General features: G+C 36.2%; 1 protein-coding gene across 4 annotated transcripts in view; it reads left to right on the plus strand.

Moving 5' to 3' along the window:
* The window catches only part of RIOK1 (RIO kinase 1), an 89246-nt gene extending 67446 nt beyond the window's left edge, over window positions 1–21800 (plus strand). For all 4 annotated transcript variants that reach the window (XM_056823402.1, XM_056823400.1, XM_056823401.1 and 1 more), the window contains 12 exons: window positions 4109–4201; window positions 5800–5912; window positions 6023–6103; window positions 10401–10487; window positions 11000–11137; window positions 14977–15080; window positions 15228–15334; window positions 15888–15953; window positions 16556–16675; window positions 18449–18502; window positions 20490–20633; window positions 21408–21800. In XM_056823402.1, the coding sequence (XP_056679380.1) occupies window positions 4109–4201; window positions 5800–5912; window positions 6023–6103; window positions 10401–10487; window positions 11000–11137; window positions 14977–15080; window positions 15228–15334; window positions 15888–15953; window positions 16556–16675; window positions 18449–18502; window positions 20490–20633; window positions 21408–21518 (1218 nt within the window). In that variant the 3' untranslated portion in view covers window positions 21519–21800. The remainder of the gene's footprint in view (window positions 1–4108; window positions 4202–5799; window positions 5913–6022; window positions 6104–10400; window positions 10488–10999; window positions 11138–14976; window positions 15081–15227; window positions 15335–15887; window positions 15954–16555; window positions 16676–18448; window positions 18503–20489; window positions 20634–21407) is intronic.
* Window positions 21801–24125: the final 2325 nt, after the last annotated feature.

A 24125-nucleotide genomic window follows, 5' to 3' on the forward strand; every position in this document is an offset into this window, starting at 1 on the left:
AGACTATTAAATCAGTATTAATGATATTGGACTGTAGTTCTCCTGTTTATGCTGTATCAGTTTGAGTATTTTGACAGTATACGTATCCCTGTCATATCACTGGGGTTAGGGGTCTGGTGGCCCATTGATCTGGAAAATCCAGGTAAAATTTTTTGGCTCTCCCGTCATACCAGAGAAGAACTCTGAACTTTTTCTTTTATGGGGTGTTTATATTTCCTTATTATAAAATTATACTTAACAGTAGATAGATTTTATTCATTTATAAGTTATTAAACTTTTCAATATCTTTACATTTCTAGCCTCTGCATATCCTCTGCTGACTTTTGTATTCTTTTCCTGGACTTTAACTTTTTACTTTTTTAACTTAAAAAAATTTTGTATCTTTGTGATATTAAAAAATAAAACATTGATGTTATATACATACATATATTTTATGCATTTCTGAATTTCTAAATGTGGAAAGGAAACTAAAACAAATTCTGGACTTTCTGCCTTTGTGTTTGAACAAGCAACAATGGGGATATTAGAGAGAGAAGAAATTGACAAGACTGACAGTTGGTGGGGGAAGGGGCAACTGGGAGTGGCAGTTGGTATTGTGATTAACACTTCCTTCCTGCCATTGGAAGTGGGAGGAGCTTGGCTTCCCAGTTTCTTGATTGAGGTGCCTCTATTTTCTTCAGCCTGAAGAGACAGGTCCAACAAGCTCTGAAGGTCAGAACTTTTCTTATTGCTTGCTGTCTAATTGTGCTAATATTTTGAAATTAAGAAAACTAGCACAGATATAGCATGGACAGTAATAAGAGAAACCCTCCACCAGTCTGTGAGACCTGGCCCCAGCTCCAAAGCTGAGAAAGATTCTAACCTTATTTAGGGACATCCCTCTTCCCTTTTTCCTGATACCTCTCCAATCCGAACTGGTTATTAAATTTTATCTTATTTGATGCAGTCAGATAAGTGGACTATCTTTTCTGGGGCATAGAGGGAACTGAACCTCAGGATAGACATTCAACTACAAACGGTCCTTATTGGACCCCTGCTGGGCGATCAAAGTCTAGGGAAAGGCTTGTCTCTCAGGAGGGTCCATGTTTACCTGCTCTGGGGCATTTTTGACATCAGTCCATAGAGAAGACATCCCCACAGGCTATCATGAGTGGCCTATTTCTCGGACAACCCCATTTTGTTCAGAAATAGCCTCTTGGCAGGGGGCATCTCTCTCCTTTTGCCTCACTGGCAGCCATATTTACTCTCTCCCTTCAACTCCTCCATTCCCTGCTACAAACCTTCTGTATCCTCTGTTCTTCATATCCACCCATCTTTCCCTACAAATATTACATAAACTTCTTTTTGTCATCTGTTGGCTTCTCATATCATCTGTGGCTTGCCCAAAATGCCCCCAAACTCCCCCCAAACTCCATTTAATTTCTTATTGTCCCTGAACTGATGACTTTTCATTAAATTATTTTATGTCCCCACTATTGCCATTTTTTTAGTTTAGTTTTTTTTTCATAATCATAAACTTAGCTCTTTTGTCTAGCCAAACTTTTGGAAAGAAAAAGGAAATTAAATCCAAAGAGAATTGCAGTGAGAGTACAAAGATTACAGGGAATAAGAGCAGTATAAGTATGGCTTACTGGCTGTGGCTTCTTGTAATTTTGTTAATTTTTTTCTTTATAAGTTTAAAATCTAAGACATTTGGAGCATATAAGTATAGTATTGATATTGGTTTGTTCTAAATGGTTCCTTTCAGGATAAGATAATTTTTTTGTTTATCTCTTAAGTTGAGAATGTTTTTTGCTTTGTCTAATAGCATGAGCGCAACCCCTGATTTCTTGGATTCATCTGATGTATAAATTTTTCTAGTCCTTCATTTTTATTCTCACTATATCTTTTAAAAAAAAGTGTTTCCTTAAGCATTTGAGTTCTTTCTTCTAAATAATTTTATTTTCTTATACAATTTATCATACTTTCTCATTTTATTGGATTGTTTACTCTAATTTGCATTTAAAGTTTTGAAGGTTAGGTTTATATTTTCCTCTATTTGTCTCTAAAATAATTTTTTACTCTTCTGAATTAGGATTTTTACCCCCCTTTCTATTAAGATAACACTTAGTCTCTGAGTTATTTTATTAACTTTAATGAAAGAAATGAAGGAAACAAATATTTATTGAACTCTTAGTATGTGTCAGTTACTTTGTGAAGCACTTAAGATAAAAATACAAGTAAAAAAGAGATGATCACTGCCTTTAAAGAACTTAAAGGTATTCTAGTAGAGGAACCAACACACAAGAAGGAACTAAAAATCAATTCTGTTTCTATCAGTTCTTCTTCTTACCTTTAAGCTTTCCCTATTTTCCACTTATAGTCCTTAGTTTTGAGGTTTTGCTAAATTTATTCCTTTTTATCTAGTTTTATAGTTCCTCTTTTTTTTCCTTATTTAAGTAGTCAAGTAAAATTCTCTTTCTTTTCATTTGCTTTAAATTTTTTTTCATTTTGGCACCTTTTTTCCTAAAAAAAAAAAAAAAGAATTTCTATCCTTTGGCCTCTTTGTTTTTTCTCTTCCCTTTCTGTTAATGACTTTTATTCTTTGATTTGTGGTCTTTATGTTTATTTAGTCCTGCCTCTTATTTTTCATAAGATTAAAACTTCTAAAGTAACTTATTTTGGTTCTTTCTTCTAAACAGTTTCAATAGTGTTGCCTTATAGATCTTGTCCCACTGGCTCTCCTTTTTTTCTGTTGTGCCTCACTCTTAAAAAGACTAATTTCTAAAAGGGGGTAGAAAAATTTCTGCCACAGAGTAATATTCTGTCTTCTTGTCTCTGATTTTGTACTTCACCATTATCTATCCTTTACCTTCTCTGTGGTTATTTCCCCCTCCCCCCCAATTGTCATGAAATGTCTTTGATTTCATCCTCTCACAATTTTATGGGAGTCAGTTGTACCCAGGAGTTCTCATTCCTCTTTTGCTCAGAGAGAAGCATCAACTCTGCAGATTATTCCCATTGTAAAGTCCCCATTTCCCTGAGTATTCTTCAGTGGGATCCCCTCCCTCTGTTCCTTAGCTCTCTGGCTAAGGCTCTTGCAATACAGAGCACCTTATACTGCAGATTCCAACCAGATCTAGGGTAGGGAGGGGCTGCTAAGTGAATAATTTAGGGATCAGTCCTCTTTGTGGTGATTTTATTGGAATTATAACACTGGAAAAAGCAGAAATTGTTTAATATCCTGTGCTTAAATTGGATTTTGGAGAGGTCTTAAAGATCAGTGTCTAATCTTTCACTTTATTGGTCATACAAACACTTTATCAAGAAATCTTCCTCTGGGTTTTCTATAGATTTCATTTTGGTTTTCTTTTTAGTATAATAAAATTGCAATTTGTTTTTATAATTCTGAGGGGAGGCAGTAGCTAGGTGGTGTCATGGTAGCTAAATCTGGAAGTAAGGGATGTCTGATTCCCCCAAATCCCTAGAAAGAACTCATTAATGAGAATAAGGACCCCCCTTCTCCCCCCCCCCCCTCCCGAATGATGTCAGGAGACGGCTGAAGCATGGTAGCTAAATCCAAAGAATTGGATTTGGCTGGTCCAGTACTTTTCCCCAAGATGAGAAGACTTTACCATGATAGTAAAGAAACTGATTAAGCCACTTGTACACATTAATAAATATTTGTTGAATAAATTCTTAATGCTTCATAGAAAATATGGAACTCTAGGGAAATGGTGGGTGAGGAAGCAGATAAAGGCAAAAGATGTTTTCATGTTCTCTTTGACTGGCTCAGATACCCTGACCCTATGGAAAAACCCAATTCTTACCCACCTACTGAATTCCCTCATTTCAATTTATTATTAGCTCCTTTGATGAATGGATAAACTTTCACCTCTGTGACTAAATAGGGAGGGCTATTCACTTACTAATTATTTGGGTCCTGACCACCAGTTATATCTTCATAAAATTGAAGAAATAAAGGTAGTATAACAATGAATCTGATTTTACTATCCCAGTAAAGAACATAACTAATTTTATTTCTTCCTTTTACATGGTTTTAACAAAATGATATTTGAGCCTAAGTAAAGCAATCTTTGACTTATAATTTTCTCCATTTTTCTTTAAGGTGTTGGATTCAAGAACTCGTATAACTTTGTTCAAGATGTTAAGTAGAGGAATCATATCACAGATAAACGGTTGCATTAGTACGGGAAAAGAAGTAAGCTTTATCTTTGGAAAGCTAAATGTTTCTGTCTCCCCTTCCTCTCCCCAAAGTGAACGGACTTTGTTTTTAGGATGAAATATTTAACAAAGTGGTAAAAAAAAGGTCTTATTGATAGATATAAGCAGATGGACAATTAAACACATGAATTATGTTCTTACACTACCCCCATTCACTGCTCCAAAAGGAGATGCAGATTGAGTGACTGACACTTCTAAGTGTGTTTACTCATTGTTATCTGATTGGCAAATACCAAAGCACTTGACTCTTGCTCTAACTAATAACTAGAGGATAGGAATTATAGGATATTATAGTTATAGAGGATAGGAATATATCTCATGAGCGACTTTTCTTGTTTTCCCTTTATCTGCACGTAAGAATTTGGGGAAAGAAAGTCATGGTTTTTGTTTCTTTTTTAAAAAGGAAAAAACTGCTTCTTTGGGAAAGTAGTTGATAATGAAATTTATTTCGTAAATCCAAATCAACTCTGGAAATATTTGATGATGATAAAACCTCTTTGAGGTTCAACACATAAAGGGAAAATAAGCCACTTTCCAAGTACTTCACGTTGAATGTAATCTATTTGAATGGGAGGGTGTATTAGTTCTTTTTTAAATAGCATAATATTTTGCTCTTTTAATTTCCCTCAGTTTTCACAACAAGAGTTCACTTGTACATTTAGCTCCAACTGTAATACGCAGGGACAAGGCAAAGTGAAGTAAGCACTCGTGCTAAGAATAGATTTGAAAATACCCAACTGGATAGAAAAACAAAGCACTTCATTAATGACTGCAAAACAAATCAGTACAGATGAGGTGGGACCCACACTTTTAGCTCCTGAGTTTTCACTTAAGTTGCTGCTGTTGTGTTGAATCTTCATGAGAGCCTAAATTTCCCTTCATTCTTCCTCCAGTAATTCAGTTCAAATATTTGAATGCCCTGTCTTGGTGCCTAGGATTGTGCCATGTACTGTGGGACATAAAGAAGCATATGACCTGGCCCTTACTGTCAAAGAGCGCATTTTTTTTGTCAATAGAAAATGGAACAAAGAACAAAAGAGATACCATGCATGATAAAGTGCTAAGGGTTATTTAATGATGTTGTATGGGATGGATAAAAAGTACTTTTTATGATCAAGAAGAGAAAATACTAAGTCACAAGAAAAAGAAATATTTCTTATTTTGTTAATCCCTTTATTGCTGTCATTCATTCTATTCCTTCTCATCTCCAGGATCATATTTCTTGATCCCCCCCCCCCCCATGTCAAAAACCCTTTTCATCTCTATATTCTTACAGTTGTTTGGGTCTCACTCTCCATTGGCTTCTTTCTTTTTTATAGGCTTAATAAGGTCTTCCTACCTGTTTAAAAAGAAAGGGGGGGAAAAGCCCTTTCCTTGACCTTTCTACTCCACTGAAATATTTCATTCCTTTTCTTCCTTTGTTGGTTAACTTCTTTAAAAATTGTTTTTACCTGATACATCCACACTATCAAGTCTTTCCTCATTCCTTTGCAGAGAATTTGCAAAATAACTAAGTATTTTACAGTTATTTCACACAGAATCTCAACCATATACATTTTCTTTGACTTACATTAGGCTAACGTATACCATGCCAGCACAACAGATGGAGAGAACAGAGCGATCAAGATTTACAAAACATCAATTTTGGTGTTTAAGGATAGGGATAAATATGTAAGTGGGGAATTCAGGTGAGTTTTGATTACTTTACAGTTTCTTTCATTTCAGTTATGTATATCAAAGATTAGAATGTGACTGTAAATTTTAAATGTAGCTGTATTGAGTTACTTGTGTTTTTTAGATTTCGTCATGGCTATTGTAAAGGAAATCCCAGAAAAATGGTGCAAACTTGGGCAGAAAAGGAAATGAGGAATTTGATAAGGTGACAATTTTATTTTTTTGTGTTTATCACATGTATATATATCTATATATTACAGCCCATATGTGGAAATCTGTCCATGCCTTTTTACAAATGAACATTTTGACCCAGATACAGAGAATATTTTGGAACCAATAAGAACAACTGGATCCATTGACTATGCAAAATAAAGTAATCTGACTAAGTGGAAAGTAATTTTGCTGTCTCTCAAGACTTTCAGAGTCATTAGAGCAAGTCTGAGTCTAAATGTGTCAATGTTTTCTAATGAGTTTAATTTAATTTGCTTGTCAGAAGTCCATATTTTCATTACCTCATTTGAGCCCTGAGTTTGTAGACTTAGCAAAAAGAAACTCAGAGAGAGATAGCTTTTATTATCCATGGCAGTGAAGAGGAACATTAGCATGGTTGATTAAAAACCTGGATTAAGTCAAACTTTAGCCCCAATTCAGCCAAAAAAGAAAAGAACCTTTTGTTCCTCCCTCCCTCTCTTTTAAGACTAGTTTATTAAGATTCTTTTGTCTAACAGTTGATCTCACTTTAGGAGATTGCTATCCAGGTGAGTGATACCAGATGGACAGGGTGCAGGCCTTGTGTTTAACTGATCTTGGCAGTTTAGGATTTAAATCTCAATGAAAGCTCTGAATTGTGCTTACATTAAAAATATATGTGTAATTATAAAAATCTGAACTAAATCACTATACTTCTAGGATCATAGAATCAGAGCTAGTAGGAATCTCAAAAAATAACTTCGCTCATTTAGAGATGAGGTAACAGAACCAGAAAAGTTAAGTGATTTGCTTGAGTCTACAAAATTAGTAGAGCTGGAGTTTTTACTCAGGTTCCCTGACAAAATCTATATTTTTTTCACATAATTTTTAAGAATTAGCAACAAAAATGAAAAACAGTGTTGTGAGGAAGAATGTGTCAGGTCCTGGGCCTCAGAGACTAGATCCTAATTGGAGAGTCATCTTCACCTCTGCTATAGTCTGTCCTCTGACTATACTAGCTCAAAAAAATGCCTACAGTTGGAACCTTCATGATGATTACAGCAGAACTCTGAAATAAGACAGGAGGTAGCCATGATTTTTAAAAAATTTTAAACCTTTATCTTCTGCCTTGGACTCAATACTGTGTAATGGGTCCAAGGCAGAAGAGTAGTAAGAGCTAGGCAATGGGGGTCAAGTGACTTGCCCAGGGTCACACAGCTTAGGAAGTGTCTGAGGCCAGATTTGAACCTAGGACCTCTCCTCTCTAGGCCTGGCTCTCAATCCACTGAGCTACCTAGCTGCCCCCTAGCCATGATTTTTTAAAACTAATAAACCATTATTTCTCAGTTGCCATAATAGTAAAACTTACAATACCATACTTCACAGTACGTGGAATATGTAGTTACTAAAAAAGATGGCCTGGACAAGGAATACTCAGCCTGAAAATAGAATCCTGAAGTCTTAAGCTAGTGTTTACACTAGTTTTCATTTTGCCCAATTACTGTATTACCTAACCAAAAATATTTTGTCCTAATTTGACTGGGATTCTAGGAAGAAATAGTCCAAATGTGCCAAATAAAAGCAAAGAATGTTAAAAAGATGATTTGTTCAGTTTTACTTAGTTCTCTTTATTGCTTACTTTCTCCTACATGATAACCAATTTTTGTCCAATAAAATTCAAACAAATTCTACATTTTATTTAGGACGTATGACTCTTGGTTGGACTGTTCTCTGGTGAATAAGTAGTCTTTCCCTAACTAGAAGAAATCCTTGATTCCTTTCCCTCTCCTCTCTTTGGTTTGATTGTCCTCACAATCAAAAAGCCCAAAAAAGCCAAAGCTGTCTCTAACGTTTGCAAATTTGTTTGTCTTCCTTCCAACCTGGGTTGGAAATTACTCCTTGCCTATTAAACATTTCAAACTTAAACCATCTTAAACTCAACATGTTTAAAACATAAGTTCATTATCTCTTCCCTTTCAACCTCCCCTTCTTCCCATACTCCCTATGTCTGTTGAGGGTATTGCCATCCTTTTGGTGATTCAGGATTGTAATGAGCAAAAATGATATCACAGAGGAAACAAAGGTCTGATCTTCTATCTATCTTCATTTATTAAACAATGCATGCTTAGCAAATTGGGACCAAGATCCTTCTTCAGCTTGGGGCTGGATCCCAAACATTAAAACAATCAAGACTAATTAAAGGGAAACTATACAACATTAGGTAATCTGATTTCTAATTGAATGAAAGATTAGAGACTTTTAAAATTGCCCTGAGTCTGTAAATAGGTACTATTCTCTGAATTTTGGAAGAGTTTTCCAACTCTCCCTTGGTATCTGTAAACAATCAAAGGAACATGGAAACAATAACTGATTGGTATATGGTTAGTTTTCAGATAAGACATGGGTTATTTGAGATGTACAATTACAAGAAAACTTGCCTCAATCTTAGGACAATCTGATTATTACAAATAACAATCTTGGAGCCTTATACTAAATTTATAAACATTTATTAGTAAAGAGAAAGAGAGAATAAGGTTTCTAGCCTGTCTAACTTAAGGTAAAATCCAGTTCTGAGTTGCAGTAAGCATGGTTTCTTCTGCCCCCATTAGAGCCTCCAAGATGGCTCAGAGAAAGAGCAAGCCCACAGAGAGAGTAAGATCAGGGAGAAGGACTGGAGCAAAGAGAGCCGAGCTTCCCGCACTGGCTTTTCAAACTTCCCCAAGCCCCTCCCCTGGATCCTTCAGATCATTTGATTGACCAGAGGCCTTCATACATCATATTTCCTGGTCTTTGTGATCCTGTGACTCTGATTCTTTAGGAGATCAGCATGTTAAGTCTCCCCACTCTTGGTTCTCCAGGAGATTAATATGTTGGTCTTTTCAATTCCACATATGGAGTCTATACATTTAGGATTTTCTCACCAGGAGGCATAAGTGCACAAAAGATATTATACATTGCATGGAGGGAGTGAACATAATTTGGATAATTTAAAGAAAGAAAAAATGATTGATAGGCACATTGAGAAAGAGGCATTAGGGGACTGTGCTCCTCTGCACAGTCTCTTTTTTGGAAGACTCAAACATCAGTTAAAATCCCATAATATTTTACATGACTATATTTCTGGTTAACATAATCCCGACCCTTGGTTAAGAGTCTCTAAGTAGCAGGTACAGATGATTCAGAGCTAGTTTTTCTCCCAGTTCCTACAATTGAATAAACTTTTCTCACAGGACATAATTTGGACTGGGCCCAAACTGGAATAGAAAGGAATATAAGCTAGGTCCAGAATTGACTCACAAATGGAGTCAATGTGGTTCACTAAATTTCCCACAATTAACCACTTGCTATCCTAATCCCCTCAGTTTTTTACAGGATGAAAACCTCTAAAACCTGATTTCCGTTCTTTACTCTCTCATATGCCATCATGTCTAGTTCATTGGCATGTTACCAGTTCTGTCTTGACATTTCTCACTTCATCCTCTTCTCTCAGGAGAGCCACCACCTATTTCAGACACTTATCTCCTCTTGCCCAGACTGGTCTCATTGCCCACAGTGTCCTGCTGGAGAAATGTCCCCCTACCCCCACCCCTTTATTTCCAAAATCCAATACAAACTCTTTTTGGCATTTACCATCTGTTTTCTGCCTTCCTTCCTAGACCTTCTCATTGTATGTCCTCTGTAGTCTGGCCAAACTGGCTTACTTGCTGTGCCTTGTATGAGACGCCATCTCCTATCCTGCCTCCTGAGCCTGCAAAAGACTCTCTTCTCACCATCATTTCTTAAAATTCCTTGAGGTCCATCTCTTCCAAGAAGTCTTCCTGGATTTCTACACTTCCTTCTATCTCCCATTGCCCTTTGCAAAATTACCTTTATTTATTTTGTATGCTTTATGAATATGTTTATGAGCAGAAGTTGTTTTCTCTAATTCTCCTCTACTATCCTCCCCAAGGGAGGGGCTGTTTAACTTTTTGGCATTGTATCCCTAATTCCTGTCTCAGTGACAAGTTTCTTAAATCCCATATCTGACATTAGCAATGTGAAAACTGTTGCCACTTATCTCTCCATTTGTATAAAATGGGAATAATAATCTGAAGAATACCTAACCCATAGAGTTGTTTTAGAGAGCAAGTATGAATGTATGTAAACACTTTGCAAATGTGTTATACAGGACAGCTAGTGTTATTAGCCGCTAATGGTGTTTCTTTATAAGTAAATAAGTAAATTATTTTTTGGCCAACTAACCCCTGTGTAGTTTATTTACTATACTTTAAAATTTTCAACTTAGTATTCTTTTTTCTATTACAATGTTACAGGCTAAATATAGCAAAGATACCTTGCCCAGAACCTATCATGCTAAAACATCATGTTCTTGTCATGAGCTTCATTGGTAAAGATGACATGTAAGTATGTTTAAAACTAGCAATTATGTATTTCAGACATTGTTTCAAAATGCATTTAATTTTTGTGTTTAGATAATGTCATGCACTTTTAAATTTCTTTTAGATAAGGGCTCTTAACCTAGGGTCTGTGACCTTTTAAAATATTTTGATAACTATATTTTATATAATTGATTTTCTTTTCTGTCTATACATTTAATTATTCTGAAAAGGGTCCGTAGTTATCAGTAGACTGCCATTGGAGGTCTGTGACACACAAAGTCAAGACACCCTCTATTTTTAGTTATAAATTCAGGAACTGATTTATGATAACAAAGATAACTATCTTTAAAAGAGCAACTTGTAACGTGCTAAGCATTGTGAATGTAACTCTTATTGGAATAAGCAATCTATTCTTTTAATAATTTATATTTATAGTAAGATGAATTATTATGATGAAGAGTCAGTGCAAAAATGTCATAAAAAAGTAGGGAAAGTGATTTGTAATGGTGTCTTCTTTCTTTTTTTAAATTGAGGCCTGCTCCACTTTTGAAAAATGCCCAGTTATCAGAATCGAAGGCCCGAGAGTTATATCTTCAAGTTATTCAGTACATGAGAAGAATGTATCAAGATGCCAGGCTTGTCCATGCAGATCTCAGTGAATTTAATATGCTGTAAGTTGTATCCCTTCCACCATTGAGACTTAAAGCTTTGTTTCTGGGGATGGTCTCTTATTTCATATGAAGAATGGAAGTCTCATTTATTCAAGTTTCAAGCTAACATTAGTAAAGTACGCATAGCTAGCCAGTACAATGAATAGAGTGACAGGCTTGAGGTCAGGAAGTCTCAACTTTGTGAGGTCAAATCTGAGCCCAGATACTTCTTAGCTGTGTGACCCTGAACAAATCACTTAACCTGTTTGCCTCAATTCCTCATCTGTAAAAATGAGCTGGTGAAGGAAATGACAAACCACTTCAGTATCTTTACCAAGAAAACCCCAAATGGGGTCATGGAGAATTGAACATGACTAAAAAACATCTTTATAATTTAGACCAGTGATGGTGGACCTTTTAGAGACCAAATGCCCAAACTGCAACCCTCATGTCATGAGCCACCCCCTTACCCCATACAGGGGAGGGAGGAAGCACTCCCATTGGGCTGCTGGGCATAGGAGTGAATGATGGGAGAAATGTCCTCAGGCATGCATGGAGATGGGGAGGAGAGCAGCAGGAATACCCCCTCTCCCCGCCTCTAGGACATATGCCATAGGTTCACCAAAATGGACCTAGACTAGGAATCTCTTATTAATTTCACTTTCATTAGACTAGTATTTATTTAAAAATGTACTATCAGCTAATAGACAAGCATTCCTTGAACATCTGCTATATAAAAAGCGCTGGAGACATACAAAGTTAAAATCTCTAACTTGAAAGAATGTTATATTCTAATGGGAGAAATAACACATATACAAGTAGATTCAGAATAGACACAACATAATTAAATACAAATGGAGGTGAGCATTCACAGATGGTGCTCGGGTAAGGCTTCACATAAAGTCGTAATGTTTGAGTGGTATTTTATTTTTATTTTTATTTTTATTTTTTTCCATTTGAATAAGTTTATTTAGTCAATTTGGAACATTATTCCTTGGTTACAATAATCACATTATTTCCCTCCCTCCCCTCCACCCACTCTTCCTGCAGCCAACACGCAGTTTCATTGGATATTACTTGTGTCCTTGATCAGAACCTATTTCCATGTTGTTGTTTGCACTAGGATATTCATTTAGAGTCTACATCCCCAACCATATCCCTTTGACCCACGTATTCAAGCAGTTGTTTTTCTTTGGTGTTTTTTCTCCCACAGTGTTTCCTCTGGATGTGGATAGTGGTTTTTCTCGTAGGTTCCTCCGAGTTGTTCAGGGTCATTACATTGCCACTAATGGAGAAGTGCATTACATTCGATTGTGCCATAGTGTATCAGTCTCTGTGTACAATGTTTTCCTGGTTCTGCTCCTCTCACTCTGTATCACTTCCTGGTGGTTGTTCCAGTCTCCATGGAATTCCTCCACTTTATTATTCCTTTGAGCACAATAGTATTCCGTCACCAACATACACCACAATTTATTCAGCCATTCCCCAATTGAAGAGCATCCCCTCGTTTTCCAATTTTTTTGCCACCACAAAGAGCGCAGCTATGAATATTTTTGTACATATCTTTTTCCTTATTATCTCTTTGGGGTACAAACCCAGGAGTGCTATGGCTGGATCAAAGGGCAAACAGTCTTTTATCGCCCTTTTGGCATAGTTCCAAATCGTCCTCCAGAATGGTTGGATCAATTCACAACTCCACCAGCAATGCATTAATGTCCCGACTTTGCCACATGCTCTATAGCAATCATTACTTTCCATAGCTGTCATGTTAGCCAATCTGCTAGGTGTGAGGTGATACCTCAGAGTTGTTTTGATTTGCATTTTTGAGTGGTATTTTAAAGGGAGGGATTCGATGAGGTAAAGTTGAGGAGAGATGGAGTACATTCTAGGCATGAGGAATAGCCAGTGGGAAAGGCATGATGAGGTAGCAGGGTGACATTTTTGAGGAACAGAGAAAAAACTGGTTTGGCTGAATTAGAGAATGTGGGTGAGGGAATAAGGTACAAAGAAGCTGGAAAGATAGGTAAGAGCCTTATGGCGTAGGCCTTTAAAAACTAAATTGAGTTTATATTTTAGCCTTAAGGCAAAAAGTAGGCTCCTGGAGATGAGTTAGGGAAGTGACCTAGTTAGATTTACACTAAGGAGAATCACTTTGGCATTGGTGTGGTGCAGAGATATCAAAACTTGCTGGCTGCATGCAGCAGGAAAAACTCCTATATCTAAACCAGGTTAAAATGTCATTAGGAAATGTGTACCAAAATAAATAAAAACACAGTATAACATAAATGTTAATTTGTGCTTTTCTAAGTCACTATGTTGCCAGGAGGGATCAGTTTCTATTTGAGTTTGGCACCAGTGGTGGGAAGGGTGAACTGAGAGGGCAGAGATTTGAGGCAGAGACTACTTAGGAGGCTATTGCAGTTTTCTAGGCAAGAGATATTGAGAAAGGCCTGACCTGCGGTGGTGACAGCATAAGAAATAAGAAGGGGGTGGTGGGTTTGATAGATGTTGTTGAGATAGGAATTGCAACATGTACTAACTGATGGAGAAGTTGAGGATAATGGCAAGGCTATAAACTGGGGAGATGAGATTAGTGCTGCCTTTGACAGAGAAATAGGTTTTAGGGGAAAGATTAAAATGATATTTTTAGGTATCTGGGATTTCCGTTTTGAAATGGCCAGTAGACAAACAGTGATGGAGGACTGCAACGCCAGAGATTTTAACTGAAGATAAGATATTTAGGGGTAGGAATCTTCTGCAGTTGATAGTTAAACCATAGTTGCTGATAAGGTTTCCCAGAAAAAATAGTTAGAGAAAGAAAAGACCCCAGGATGAAGCCTTGGAGAATACCCACAATTAGGGAATGTGCTTTAGGGATGATGAACTGGTAGAAGAGACAGAAAATGAGATCAGACAGAAGGAGAAACAGGAGTGAGAGTAGTGTCATAGCAACCCTAGAAAGAAGAGAGGCCAAGACCAGGTGATCTGGAGTAAGGTCAAGAAATATGTGATCAGAGCAAACTAACTGGGTTGGCAATTAAGATATTGCTAGTTTTGGAAAGAAAAGTTTCAGTTGAATGAGGTCAGAAACCAAATTGTAAAGGGTTGAAAAGGGATTCTGAGAGGAAAGGAAGTAGAGGCAATGATTGTGACTTTTCCTTTGAGTTTGACAGAGAGGAGAGCTGTAGGGGGTGATATAGCTTGAGTAGGGATAGCAGGGTCACGTAAAGTGGTGGTTTTTGTTTGTTTTTGTTTCAGAGGCAAGAGGCAGTGCTTTTGAACAAGTGAGATGGTGATGTGAGTGACCAATGCCAAAGGGAAACTATTCTGGCAGTTTTAGGGAAAATGGACTCTAGAAGGGAGAGACTGCAATTAATTGGAACTATTGCAGTAGTCCAGAAAATTGGGGTGAAAGTTGGTTAGATTGGTGATAGTGATAAGTGGATGGAAGGTGGATGTAAGAGCTCTTGTGGAGGTAGAATTGTCAGTTCTTAGTAATTGAGAGCATATGGGAGATGAGGGAGAAGAGGGATGATTGTTCTTAAGGCAGCTGCAAACATGGATGAACTTAATGTTTATGTTTGTAGATAAAGGAAAGTTTGAAGAAGGACCAGATTTGGGAATGAAGACCAGTTTGATTTGGGACATATATTTAAAGTTCTGTTTGTACATCCAGAAAGAGATGCCAAGGAGGCAATTGACAGTATGGATCTGAAGTTCAGAAGATAATTAAGTCCAGATTTATAGATCTGGGAATTATCATACTAAACAGCAATTTAGTAGTAAGAAAGATGTGGACAGAAAACAGCTAGAAAGGTAGTGGTATTGCTTCTCACATTTCTGTTTCCTTTGCCCTCCAGGTACTGTAATGGAGATGTATACATTATTGATGTGTCCCAGTCTGTGGAGCATGATCACCCACATGCCTTGGAATTCCTGAGGAAAGACTGTGCCAATGTCAATGGTAAGTGGAAATTGAAATGTTCTATTTTTCTGTCTTTTCACTTGAGTATTGGCATAAAACTTTGGCACTCTATAGAGGAAAAAAAATGTTATGTGACGATACTTAAGTATCTTTATAGTCACTAATTTTTTTCCTCTCTTCCCAAAGATTTTTTTCTTAAACATAGTGTTGCTGTGATGACTGTGAGGGAGCTCTTTGAATTTATCACAGATCCTTCTATCACAAAAGACAACATGGATGATTACCTCTTAAAGGCAAGTTGCAAAAAATATCTGGAAATTAAAAAACAAAAACAGTTGTAATTTGTCCAGTACTCAATTGTATAGCCCAAAGAGGTCTATGCATATTTATATCCTTCATTTTTAACAAAATAAATTCCTAAATAATCTCAAAAATGAGCAATCAAATATAGTAATAAATAGATGTGTATAGTAGTAACCTTGAAACTCTTTAGTTATATTCATCATCTAGATGCCATTCCCAGGCATTATCAAACCCAATTTCATAAAAGGTACTTTGTAGCACAACCAGTTTGTGATAGAGACAGGTTGGCTAACAATCATTTAAGCAGATGGAAGAGAAGTTGCTCTTTGCTACTTTGTATGCTGAGTTAATACCAATAACATGCATTCTGTGATGGAGAGATGTCCAATACCACTAGGGGTCACTACATCCTTTGACTCATAAGGTCAAAGTATTTTTAAGTTTTTGGCCTCTTGTTCAGAGGACAAAAGAATGAAGAAAGAAATATTGGAATTAGCAAGTTAGAGTAAAAAGAAAAATAATTTTTCCTTTATATTTCAAAAGGCCATGGAAATAGCAGGTCAAAGGACAGAGGAACAAAGGTCCAATCAAGATCATGTGGATGAAGAAGTAAGCTTTTTAATTTGTAATCTCATATTGACCTTAGAAAAGAGTTAGATTTGAAATAATTTTCATTATTTGGGGTATATAAGTATAGCTGATAAAAAATGATGATTGGAATTTTGGCATAACTTGGAACTTTGAAATTTTAGAAGGAATGTTTCTTTTGAATTTAAAGTACTGTATAAATGTGAATGATCCATTTCTAGAGTACTGTACTGTATAATTGGTTGTGCTATTCCCAGGAGCAACATTAGGCCATAATCAGACTTTGGAGAAGATAAACAGTAAACAGTATGTGATTCAGGAGGTGGTGCTGGTGGGGGTGTTCTAGTTACAAATGTGAATTTAGAATAATTTGTTTTTGTTTATGTTTGGATAATGGATGTTAGAATATTACACAACTCTACTTTTTTTCTTTTAGTAAACTTTCAGCATTATAGAAATGTGGTGAGGATACTCTCAATTGCCTAAAAAAGAAAGATGCATACTTATGTCAGACTAAAACACTGGCATAGTACAGTTTAACGAGGAAGGGTTTTAGGTTTTGCAGTTAAAATCTCTGTATGGTGAATACCATTCATGGTTTTGTTTTCTCTTAATTTTATTAGGTATTTAAGCGTGCTTATATTCCTAGAACCTTGAATGAAGTTAAAAATTATGAGAGAGATGTGGATATAATGATGAAGATGAAAGAGGAAGACATGGCTTTGAATGTACAGCAAGATAATGTAAGTAGGCCAGCTCACCTTCAGGAGGCCATGAGAGCTCATAGGACAGGAATTTAGAATTCTAGGACCACATAACAACATTAATTTGGGAGTCAAGTTTAACATTTATGTAATAGACTCTATTATAGTAAGACACGTGCCTTAGTAGACACAGAGAAAGTAGTCTGAACTCTATGGAATTTATAACAGTGAAACCCTCTGTGGTGCTCTTTTACTGAGGTTCATAGTGAATCCATTTGTTCTTGCTTGCTTTTCTTCCAGTTACAAATTTTATAAGGGAAAATACTACATTGTTTTCTTATTACATTGCGGGTCTTCCCCTATACTCAGGACATAGTAGTGATCTAGAAATATTTTGGATGAAGAAAGAAAAAAGACATTGCTTTTAATTTAAAATGAATCTGGACAGGGAAAGAACAGTAAGGTTAAACAATAATTTAACATTTAATTATATGCTTTTATATACCCTGCTCATCATATTTCCCATGCATGTTAGTCTTATATACTCAACTATTGTAAATTCCTTGAAGGAAAGAGATTATTATAGAAGAATGGGATTTCAGTTAAATCAGGCCACCTTCTCTCTGAATCATTTATTCCTTTCATAACATCCCTGACTAGTCATCAGACTTCGTGAAGTCCTTTGTTACCCTCTAGGCACCATATTCAGATAACTCTAATTGTTAAGAAAATTTTCCTTATGTTGAGCCTGAAGCTGCCTTCCTATAACTTCTACCAGTTGGTTTTGTTTTGCCTTCCAGGGATGAACAGATCTAAGTTCTTTTTTGAGGTAGGATTTTGAATCATATATCCATTGGGATTGCTTTTTCCTTGATGCTTTTTCTTTTTAATGTGGTACCAGAACTGGGCACAGTGCTTTAGATATCATCTGGCTAGTAAAGAATATGGAGAGATGCTAAATCCATCTTCCTTGTTGAGGATATTACTGTGATTTTTTGACTGTCCCATCACTGCTAATTCATATGAGGACTGTTGTCTCCTAAATGAAATACTTTTTTAGTCATAACTTTTGAATCCTGTACTTACCTAGTTTTTGTATTCTCATTTAAATTTAGAACTTTACACTTGACACTTATAAATTTCACCTCTGCTTAAGCCAACTGTTTCAGATTATTGGGATTCTTTTAGATTTAGATTCTTGCATTCAGTGCATTTGCTATTCCTCCCAGATTTATGTTATTTGGGAATTTAAGAAGTGTGTTTTCTGCCTGTATTCAAGTAATTGTTTAACACATCTTGAATCCTTAGTATAACCTTTCACAGATGCTCCATAAACATATATTGGTTAGTTAATTTGAAAGAAATAAGATAGGTTTATTAATTGAGACAGATAAATACATTTTTCATTTCCATGTGGCTGCCCTAAGTGGATTATAATGTAATTGGGGACCATTTATTTGTTTGCTTTTCTCAGTATTTTATTTTTCTCCATTTACATGTACAACCAATTTTTAATGTTCATTTTCTAAAATTTGGAGTTGCAGATTTTTCTCCCTTCTCTCCTCTCCTCCTCAATTGGGAAAATATAAGAAAATATAGATAATGTTAATGTGTGCTTCTCTAGGTCAATATGTGGCCTACAAGGATCCTTAGGTAAGATATAGTAGTAGCCTTCATTTCTCTTTGAGTTTGACACTACTGGTTTGGATAATATTTTTGGGGCAGGCAAACAGCTTTTTTTTAATACTTTTGTTAATTTAATTTAGTTATTTCCAAATTGAATTTCCATTGCTTTTTTTTTTCTTGTGCCAGATTCTTTATCAGACTGTGACAGGATTGAAAAAAGACTTGTCAGGGGTTCAGAAGGTAAGGACATGTACTACTATTTATATATGTGAAAATCTTGAAATGTATAGCACAATAAACATATGTGTGTTATTAGAATTAGTCAATGTGATTAGGAAACTCCACTTTGGGGGAAATTTAAAAAATATATAAATACTTTCTAAGTCTTTAGGCCTTTCAAGATAAGGCAACCAGAAATGTCTATTCCTCTTTTTTTGTTTGTTTGTTTTAAGACTCCTAGAAATGAAGGATGAGTATTTCTGATTTTATATTTTCCCTCTCCCTGAATCATCTTGTGAGGCTTTTCCTTTTTGTGCCTGTTTGCTTTTCTGTGAAATGGAATTAGTTGTGGCAGTTAATCTTTTAGATCAGTTTATTCTTCTACTGAAGTCATCTTTTGATGTCTTATCATGGTAAGCAGTGGTTGGGGGGGGGGGATGAGGGTGGACGTTGGGTTCTCAAAGGTTATACCAGTGGGTGATAGACTGTGGTAAACCTAACCAAGTAGAAAAGGCTGATGAATTTTTTAGTCCTGGCAATTCATAAGACCTGCTAAAGTTTGGAGTAGTTGGAGGTCTATGTCAGTGGAGGGAACCCCGCATTGGTGGGAAAAAATCCTTCTTAAGTGTTATCTTGTTATCTTTCTTAGCTTCATTGCAGATTTTAAGGTTTCTCAATGTAAAAGATCATTGTAGACTCAAACCAGGACATACGTGCTGGTGTGGACAGGTATGAGCTTGCTTGAAGGGATGAGCTCATTGGCCACAGATAGTTCTGGATTCTTCCAGGGGAGCCTCTTATCCTTCCCATGGAAAACAGAGCCCTTGGCTCTTTAGGAAGGTTGTGTATTTGTGTATTTCATTCCATGGTAAAGGAAGTCTAGATGTCCTTTTATCTTCTTAATTATAGAGGTTTAATGTGGACATTGCAGGATTTCCTTCCTGGAAATCTAGCAGTGTTGCTGTTTTCAGCATTCTGAGACCCATAAAGAACTGGCTCTCTAGGCAAAAAGGGCTTTGCATTCCAAAGTATGTTGGGTTTTGTTGCTATGATGGGAGAAACTTCTGAGTTATTTTGTAGATCAGTTCTTTCATGGAAGAAAATTCTCCTATAGCTTCTTCTCTGATGCATTAAAAAACAAAAGGAAATAGTAATGCATTCAGTTAAATGTTTTGATTTTGACATTGCTTTCTTATTGTCAACCCCATATATCTATAGAATTGTTTGCATAAGAAATATACATTTTCTGACTATTAAGGCCTGCTTCACCTGTCTCAAAGTTACAGTTTTTGAGAGTTGTTTCTTTATCCTTCTGTATTTCTGAAAGATGACTGCATTTGCAGCCCTCACTCAAGGGCAGTTACTATCCAAGGATGTCTTAGTGACTACTATATCTTGTCTTCTAATGCGAAGGTTTATAAATATCTAGAGTTTTGTTTTTGGGATTAGTTTGTAGTTATTGCTATAAAAAAGGACCACTTCATTGATTTTTCTTTAAAAAAAAATAGTGGCAGCTTTTGAGAGAGAGAGAGAGAGACAGAGAGAGATATGAGAGAGAGGTGGGGGTGGAGAGAGGAGAGAGAAAGAGAAAGAGAGGAGGGGAGGGAGGGAGAGAGAGAGAAATTACTCATTTTGTTTTTTTCTTAAGACAGTGAATGGGGATTGGTGGTATTGAGGAAGTAGTGGAGAACCATAACTATTGATGGTGGCATAGTGGAGAGCGTTTTCTGACATGTTTTGATGGTTTGTCTTCTTACCTTTATTACAAGTGACATAAAAGGGAGGCTCTCTGCCCCTTGCATGTATCCTTAACCTAATGGGTTTCTTCTAAGTTTTATCCCAGATCTCATGTTTTCAGAATTGAAACAAAAGTAAAGAAGGACAAATTTTCAAAGTATATTTATAGATTTGTTTGTTTTAAATTCTGGAGTTCTTTGACAACAGCACTTCTCTGATATGAACATGGATAATTTGGCTTAGAATAACTTGATTCTATAATACTATCAAGGTCCCAGCACTCCTGGAAAAGCAAAGTGAGCAGGTGGATTCTGATTCAGAGAATACTAGTGATTCTGAGGAACCTGATTCTGAAGAGCATGGAGATCAGCCCCATCCCAGGACATATCCTATTGACCATGAAATGGATAAAAAGGTCAGAAAAATTGTGACTTTTCTTTATAAGTCTGCAGCTTGATGATTTGAGCAACTTGTTCAGGTCAAGGCCATCTGGTGTAAATAAAAAAGCCCTAGTCTTGTAGTCAGGAACCTGGATTCATACTTGGGCCCTAATATCTAGCATCTGTAAGGTTGTGAGCAAGATTTGTCATTTTCCTGCACTTCAGTTCCCACATATGTAAAACATAACGGTATTTGCCCTGCCTTGATGGACTATGTGACATGACTTGTCATTCAGGTTTTGAGATAAGTTTGTGAAAACTTTTTTCCCTCTCAGATATTACATGACACTTTCATTTTACTGCATCACAGTTATTTGTTTGTGCGTTATCTCTTTACTAGACTAAGCTCTCAGTGAGTAAAAGTGTGTTAACTTTCTGTCTCTCCCAACACCTAGCAGAGAGTTCTGATCATTATGATGGGTGCTTTAATACATATTTGTTGAATTAAATTGCAACTCGACAAGTAGATGGTATGCTTGTTTTATGGGGTTTGCTTTAGATGTCAGCATTATTTATTGATTTCCCTTCTGCTAGGACATTGCTTAAAGGGAGCTCATATACACTGTAGTAAAATATATGATGCACTTGTGGGAGATGCTCAACTCAGTGATGATAAATATTACTGCCACCTTGACTAGAAATGAATGAGTTTGTGTGAAGGAGGTACAGCTTGGGGGGATATAATTATATGTCCTTAGCAAATAATTTTTATTATGAAAACTATAACCAATTTTAAATGGCTTTTACAGGAAAGAAAGAAGATAGTCAAGGAGGCCCAGAGAGAAAAGAGAAAAAACAAAATTCCCAAGCATGTGAAGAAACGTAAAGAGAAGGTAGCCAAGATGAAGAAAGGGAGATAGTAGCTGGACTTCCACTACTATGGACCTTCATCAGCTCTGCTTCTTGCCAAATTCTGATTTGACTATGCAGGCTGAAGCTGGAAGATGAACTGTTAATTATATAACATATTGATCCAAGTCAGAAGATTGGCAGTTTCTTTGAGGACTAATATTTGGGGGATTTTGTATAATTATGTCAAAAGTATTTAGCTCCATTGTCTAGTCTTGGTCTCTATTGTCAACTTTGGAGTTGACAAATATTATTCAAGCTAATATTTTAATAAAGAATTGTACATTTAAAAATTTTTATGATTTTTCTTTGAAAATCAAATTTTAGGAGAGCAATCAAGATTCCTAAAATTGAGAATTGGATTAAGGGGCAGCAGCATTTTAGAGTACTAGCCTCAAGGGTTCGGAATATCTGGTTTCAAGTGCTGAATATGACAAATTACCTGACTGTGTGATGCTGGACAAGTCACTTAACCTTTTATTGCATCTGGCAACTCCCAGAAACTATAGTTGGAACTTATACCAATCTGCACTGGGGAAAGGAGTTCCCTTATCAGGAATTACTAACAATAAAGACATCATAGAGTCAGGCCTCCAAAACAGTACACTTTAATATTTTTTTTCAACATAGGACCATGCTAGCCAGTTCACTGGGATGCTTTTTAGCCTGCCAAGAAGAATTCTCTAATGTGTCTTTAAAGTCTAGATTTCTTTACTTTCCTTTGCCCTGTTTTTGGTTTCTTGATGACTATTTGGGATGGGGGAGGGCAGGGTGGAACTGGAGAGAATGCCTTTCCTGGTGTATCCAGCATATTACACACTGGGAAAAGTACTCAGCTATGCCAGAACTTAAGTACTTTTGGGAAATAATATTAAATCAACTATTAATGGTTTATAGAGCTCAAGAATGTTTGCAAGGCTTACAGTGGAATTGAAAACATCAATATTTGAGAGTTGTTAGTATGTTACCAAAAGTAAATCTGTTTTGGACTGCCCTTCAAGGAATTTTTTTACTCTATTAACAAGTTAATTACTGGACTTGTGGATTTTCTGGGTTCATTTTTGCTTCTCTAATGTGAGATACTTTTGTACTCAAACTGTGGACTGATTCTCCTTCCTGCCTTTTGGACACGTTATTTTTCCCATTAGATCTTATATTAAATTTTAGACTTTAGTACTAAAAGCAATTAATAAACATTTGTTAAATACCTATGTGCCAGACATCATATGTAGTTGGATGCAGATGTTACATAGTGTAAGGGGTAAAAATTATGGTTGCACTGAATATTTTGAGAATTAGTCGCCAGGGATTTAATTACTAAATCCCAATGAATTACTCGGGTGAGAATGGCTTTTTTGGTAGTTTATTTACAAATAGAAGAAATTAAGAAACTGTAAAAGTTAAATTAGTTTCTACTGATAAAAATATATTTTTTGAGGTTTATTAAGGATTATTAGAATTACGACTACAAAGTAGAAAACCACCTGCCCATGGCTGATTAGCCAATTCAGAATTCCTGCGCTTAGCATACGCACTGCATCTTGCAATCTCCGAGTACAGGAAGAGAGAGGCTGAAGTAGGTGTTGCAGCCAGTTAAATACAAATTGTATTCTCGCCCAGGTGGGGACTCAGGTGAGATTATAGGGAATTCTGGGAAGTACCAAGGACTTCTGGGGATTGAAGTCCAGGGTTCAAATCTCCATTTTACATTTCCTACCTACCCTTTCCCCCACCGTGATTGTATTGGGAAACCAGTTTCCCCAAAAGGATCATGGAAACATAATCAACTTAAAAGATTACAATAATTTGAGGATAAGAGGAAAAACAAAACAAAACCAATGATTACTAGGTGCATTGACAAAAAGCCAGTTAGGGGGAAGTCCTCTTTGGCATAAGAGTATACATACAAAACAAATGCATTCAAACCTTACACCCAAAGTTCATTCTTGGTCTTTCTTGTGCAGCTTGTGATCTGTGGAGGCATCTTCATGGTGTCTTCTCCAAACAGCTCATTTTCTGGATTTGGAGAGGTAGCATGTTAATTAACCTAAAATTTCTCTCTCAAGGAATTTAAACTTTGCAATTTAAAATAATAATAATTATATAACCCCCCCCTGAAGAGGGTGATTGAAAAACACAGGGATCACTTAGGGTTGCATGGCTGAGTTATGAGATATGTGAATCAATTGGTAAGAGAAATAAAAAACAAAAGAAAAAATCCAAATTAAAAAAAGATAATTTCTGGATGAAATATGGACTATCAAAATCTTATGTGTAAAAATTCTAAGTAAAGGAAAAGTAAATCTATGACAGGTCCTTGAATCAGGGCCCAATTAAAATGATATAAGCAATTAAGCATTTACCTAATCAGTAGCTAGCACTACAGAAAGTTGCCACGCTACGAAAGACAGAAAAGGGACTAGATTATAGGAGCCAAATTTGAGGTACTTGTCTGAGTATTTTCACAAGAGTGTGGATACAAGGAAGGCCTATGTCTTAACGTATGTTAAGTGTTGCAACCTTGAGTCTTCACACTAGGTTCAAGTCCTTTGTATTGGTTTAGAATTTATCAACCCCACTGGGATTGGTCTCTTTGACCTGCTTGATTGGCATTGTGC

This window comes from Monodelphis domestica, chromosome 3 (genome assembly GCF_027887165.1).
Source record: "Monodelphis domestica isolate mMonDom1 chromosome 3, mMonDom1.pri, whole genome shotgun sequence".
In the NCBI taxonomy this organism is placed as follows: domain Eukaryota; kingdom Metazoa; phylum Chordata; class Mammalia; order Didelphimorphia; family Didelphidae; genus Monodelphis; species Monodelphis domestica.